Source organism: Propithecus coquereli, unplaced genomic scaffold (assembly GCF_000956105.1).
Source record: "Propithecus coquereli isolate 6110/MARCELLA unplaced genomic scaffold, Pcoq_1.0 Scaffold390, whole genome shotgun sequence".
Taxonomy (NCBI): Eukaryota; Metazoa; Chordata; class Mammalia; order Primates; family Indriidae; genus Propithecus; species Propithecus coquereli.
In genome coordinates, this window is record NW_012149619.1 from 145,001 (window position 1) to 150,890 (window position 5,890).

At 41.4% G+C, this 5,890-nt stretch overlaps 1 protein-coding gene across 1 annotated transcript; it reads right to left on the bottom strand.

Moving 5' to 3' along the window:
- Positions 1-316: 316 nt before the first annotated feature.
- Positions 317-1,261, bottom strand: LOC105817001 (olfactory receptor 1E2). The gene has a single exon (XM_012652604.1). It carries the CDS (start codon positions 1,259-1,261, stop codon positions 317-319), a length of 945 nt encoding a protein of 314 aa, XP_012508058.1.
- Positions 1,262-5,890: the final 4,629 nt, after the last annotated feature.

The window sequence follows — 5,890 nt, forward strand, 5'->3', positions numbered from 1 at the left end:
AATTTAATTTAACAATTAAATTAAATTAATTAATTTAAGACTGTAAGGCATGAAGATCATTTAAAACATTAGTTCTTAAACTATGTTTTTCCAGGATCACCTGGGGAAGACAAAGGAAGGCCTAGCCAGGTCACCAAGACCCTCTTCCCTAGTTCAACTACTCAGCTACACTTCATTTCCTTTACATGTTGAGTAATTATGTAGTATGCCATTTTAACAGGAGTTTCCATGGTGAGGAAAGAATCTAGAATAATATTCCAATATAAATATCAATATTTTTACCAGATAAACTATGCAATAATTACAAATGTTGCCATCACAGAGAGAAGAGAATTTTCTTTTGACAAATGACTCTTCCCAGGGCTCCCTTCATGTCTCTGTTCCTCAGGCTGTAGATGAAGGGGTTCAGCATGGGGGTCACCACAGTGTACATCACAGCTATGACAGTCTCCTTCAGAGTAGAATTATCAGCTGATGGGCATAAGTAGAGACCAATAATTGTCCCATAGAACAGTGACACCACAGAGAGGTGGGAGCCGCAGGTGGAGAAGGCCTTACGGACACCCCTAGAAGAAGGAACCTTGAGGATGGAGGAGACAATTCTTGCATAGGACATGATGATGAGTACAAATGGGATGATGAGAATGAAGCCTCCCATGATGAATATCACCAATTCATTAACTCGCGTGTCAGAGCAGGCCAGTTTCAGCAGAGCAGACATATCACAGAAAAAGTGGGAGATCACGTTGTCCACACAGAAACACAGTCTGGCCATGAGCAGGGTGTGCAACATGGCATGGAATGTGGTCAGCACCCAGGACAGCACCACCAGTGCGAGACAGAGCCTGGGGCTCATGATGGTGGCGTAGTGCAGGGGGAAACAGATGGCCACATAGCGGTCGTAGGCCATGGCCACAAGGAGGAAGCTCTCCAGGTCTCCAAAAAACAGGAAGAAGTACATTTGAGTCAGGCAGCCTGCATAAGGAATGGATGGGTCTTGTCTCTGCATGTTCTGCAACAACTTGGGAATGGTCACGGAAGAGAAGCAGAGGTCAGAGAAGGATAAGTTGCTGAGAAACAAATACATGGGTGTGTGGAGATGGGTGTCTAGTTGAATGAGGACAATGATGAGGAGGTTCCCCAGGACAGTGGTAAGATATATGGCCAGGAACAGGACATAGAACAGATTTTGCTGCTCTGGTTTGATGGGCAGGCCCAGGAGGAGGAACTCTGAGAAGATAGTTTGATTCCTTCCTGTCATAATCTCTCTCCAGCATCTTCAATGGAAAATAATAGTATCCTTTAAAATCTGAATTTAAAAATGAACATATTTATATGATACATGGTCTGTAAGGTGTTCTGCAAAAATCGTTTATTTAACAGCCATCACAATAACTATTGCTATACCACAAATGTCTGTAATTGGAATCTCTATAATCAGAAATGACTTATTTTCTTCATCTCTCTTTAACGTGTAACAATATTCCATACTTTATAAAATACTCTTATCTACTTACTTCTGAAACACAAAACGTGCTGGTTTTTCTCTTACCTACCTGGCCAGGTAACTTAGTAACTGTAACTGGCTGCTGCTCTGTCGGTATCTTACATGTTTATAATCCTTAGGGCTTTTTCTACACTGTTTTCTCTTACAATTCTATATGTATCCACAAGAAAAACTTATCTACTCCAATGGCTTTAATTACCATTTAAAATTCTGTTCTCTAATTTACAGAAATCTACACCCCAAATCTCAATGACTGTCTTCCCTTGGATGTACCACAGGCATCTTCAGCTCTACAGATCCCAAATGAAACTCAGACCTCACCCTGTTGCTCTTCCCACCCCAACCTCCTCCACTCTCTCATATTTAGTAACAGGAATCCAAGCTCAAGTCAGAAACCTGAGAGTTTCATTTCATTAATTCATTTCTCTCACCATCAACATCCAATCTAGCAAGTCTACACTTCATACTCTTTCTAATTCATCCACTGCTCATCCCAACAGCCACTACCCCAGACCAGGATGACATCTTCTCTTACCTGGACTATTGAAACAACTTCTCAATTCATCTCCCTGCCTCCATTCTTCAATACCCTTCTCCTTCAACAAACTTCATTCAAACTGTGGCATTCCATGATGAAAATGTGAGCATCATTTCCTGCTGAAAGTCTTCACGGATTATCATCTCTCTTAAGATGGACCCAATTCCTTTCTAGAACACAAATGATGTTTCATTACCTGGCCTGTGCCTACCTCTACAGCTTTATCTGGTCCCACAATGACTCTGACTGTTGTACCCCTCTCTCCAGCAATGCTGGACTTGTAAGTCACAATTTCTTGCCTCCAGCCTTTCACACTTGCTGTTCCTCCTGCCTAACACCTCCTTCCCTCTTCTCCCTCCTCACCTGGCTACCTCCAATTATCCTTCAGGTATGTTACATGTCACTGGCTCAGCTAAACCTTCCCTGTTTCTGCAGACCAGGGGAGACATGCTGCTATGTTTTCACAGCATCCTGTCCTCATCCAAGAGCACTCATTGCCCTTGACCAGTTGTTAATTGTTGGCTTCCTTACAAGATTATAAACTCCATACAGGAAAGGCCATGACTGCCTTCATGACCACAGCCATGCCAGCACCTGGCACGGTGCCTGGATATTGCTGAAATTTCATAAATATTTGCGGGCTGTATTTCAGACTGAGACATGCATTCCTCCAACTTTAAAGGTAGTAAACTCCCACTAAGAATAACTACTACTACTAAATCCTCCCAGAACTAAAACCCATTAGTTTTAACCATTTAGCACTAAATTTTGACTCTCTATTACTAACTTCAAGGATATAATTTTGCACCCATAAAAAATATCATGGTATCACAAATATACTACTCTTTTCACTTATGCAGATGACTCAAACTAAACACCCTTCTGCTCAAATCCACATGAAGTCATTGATATTGATATTGGTATGGAAAAAAATAAACAGGATGATAATTTTATACACTTTGGAACAAACAGAAAGAAGAAGGATAATTTCTACCCTCAAGCCCTTACTCAGATATCCATACCCCATGTGACAGTTAATTTTATGTGTCAACTTGGCTAGACCCTGGTACCAAGTTTTGGTCAAACACCAGTTCTAGATGTTGCTGTGAAGGTTTTTGTACTGTGATTAACATTTATGCCAATAGACTTTGTGTAGATTATGTTCTGTAATGTGGTGAGCCTCATTACAGTACCCTGAAGAAGAAAGAATTATGCCTCCAGACTGCCTTCAGACTCAAGACTATAACATCAACCTTCCCTGGGTCTCTAGCCTGCAGATTTGCCCTGCAGACTTCAGGCTTGCCTTTCCTCACAATCTCCTGAGCTAATTTTTTATGCCTCAAATCTGACCAAGAAAGCAGCATAGGGAAATTAAGAGATGTGGGAAGCTCCTTCAACACAAAATACATAACTGAGGCTAACCTCTGGGATTTTCACCCTGCTGGTGGTGTTTAATACAGCGTCCATAACAGTTTTTACACTCAGACATTATGCACTGGCATTACGGTGGGAAGAAACATCTAGTGGACATCACACACCTGGATTCTCAGAATTTTGCTTCCCTAGTAAATGACTGAAACCCATCTCTGGTGTCAAGAGCATGACTAGGAATCACAAACCAGAGATACTACTTGCAGATGCCGCCAAGAATGATGAAATGAACTTCACATCTTCCTCGCCTATTAAATTGCTAGTTCTCACTCTGGACTGGACAAAAGAGTCACCCAGGGCAGTGCTTCTGAACTTTGATGTCCACGCAAATCCCCTGGGGATTCTGTAGTTCAGATTCTACATTTTTAATTAACACCCAGATGATGCCAATGCTATGATGCGTGGACTGCATGTGAGTGGCAAGGACGTATATTGTTTTTCAATTACAGATTGCTATAATCTCAGTACAGATAAAGTTGATCACAATTTCTAAAAGGAGGCTTATGTAAAGTTTTCTGAAAGCTTAACAGATAAAACAAACAAGGCTTGAGGGCGACTGCATTAAAGCCTGTCTCACAGAGCTGTCATTACACTGAAATGATAGGATTTTGTGAGACTATATTGAGCAGTAAATAATATTTATGAATGTGTTCATTAACAACAATTGTAAAGGAAAATAGTAGTCAAAATACTTCTAGAATGTTGGCAAGTCTTAGGAGGCAGAGAGAGGGAGAAAAAGAAAGTTATCATATCTGAAAAACTATTTTAAAGAATGTCACACAATCCGGGAAAACAAGGCCTTCAGGTTGGAAGGACATGAAGGATCAGTTCATTCCACCTCCTGCTCAACTTACTGAATGTGTCTGAGGTAACTCCAGGGCCTGACCTGAGATCCTGCTCCCTTTTATTCATTACAAGCATGAGAAGTAACAGCCTCTGTAGTTGTCACCTGGGACTGGACCCACTCCTCATGTCTCCTGTTCTACCCATCCCTGGGCCTAAGGGACCCTACATCCCAGAGGAATTCAGATATTAGAGTAACTCATTAAAGGAAAACTAATTACCCAGGACTTCTCTAGCACAAATTCTCTCAGACTCCTGCAGCAGTGGCTGATCATACCTTTCTATTCTTTGGGGGAAGGTGGGGATAGAGAAAAGCTCATGGAAGGATGCTTAATCACTGCCTACTGAGGGAATAGAGAGTAGGCCGTGTAACTGGAGCCTACATTTTGGAAGGTAAAGAAGAATCATTGGAGAAGCCATAAAAGTAAGCTGTAACCAGACTGTGAATGGTCTAAAATATCTCAGGAGCATAAACGTTTACACATAAGAAACCATCCGTGGTCCTGAAGCAGACTACCACCATGAGAGATACATGCTTTGTAAAGATTTCCAAGTGGTAGTCTCTTGCTAAAATTCAACTCCTTGCAAAAATACCCCAGAAGAGATAAACATGCCCTAACAAGGATCAGACTTCTATGACCCAACCATATGGAGATACATAGAAAGGACAGGATCAGAGAAAAGACAAATTCTCCCAGATCATGTTTAGTTCTTCCTCAGGAAAAGATAGAAAAAGAAATTCATATTTCCACCCTGTTCAGTTACTTTTAGCTCCTTCCCTCTCCAGGAAAACTAAATAGCACCCACCACAACCATTATCCCAACCACTCTCCACATGTGTCAGATTACCTCCTAATGCCATGTTCTTCCTGTCCCTGTAGTTGATCAGAAGGTCACAGTTGACATTTTCAATTTCTTCTTCCACCACCCATTCCATGCCCCCCCTCGCCCCTGGCCATTATCAGCTGGATGAGGTTCTTCACATAGTGATGTGATGTAAACCATCATTCCTAGGGAGTCTGCGTCCTCATTAGTCTTGCTTTACTGAGTTGTTATATGTTTCATTAACATTTATTATTGCATGTGGAAATATTAAATATTAATACCAGATGGCATCCAAAGAATTCGCTAGGATTTGAGACATAGTCCTCCCTGCTCCAGTTGTGTAATTTAACCACGTTTCCCCTTGGTAATCAGTATCAACCATCCCAGACAGAATGACTGCATATTGTTTGCGTATTGTTTCATGCAATTGGCCAGGTGGTAGTCTCAACTTTCAACTCAATGAAACCATTGTTACATCCCCAGACAGAAGCACTCTTCCCTTGAGAACTATATGAGACACTGCTTGGACACCACTTTAAGTTTTCTCAGCCTCATCTCTTATTTCAGCCACAACTGCAGGAACCAGTTTTGCACTGGCCTCAACTAGCTTTAGTAGATGCAATTCAAAGTACCTCACATCAGCACTGTTTCTGCTCCTTGCTTTCTGCTCTGGGATGTGGGGAATCATTAGCACTCATACAAATATTAAGGTCTATAATTCATTTTGAGTTAATTGTTGTAAAGGG

Coding starts and splice junctions, on each gene's coding strand:
- LOC105817001 (XM_012652604.1), bottom strand. CDS start 1,261: ATGACAGGAAGGAATCAAACTATCTTCTCAGAGTTCCTCCTCCTGGGC.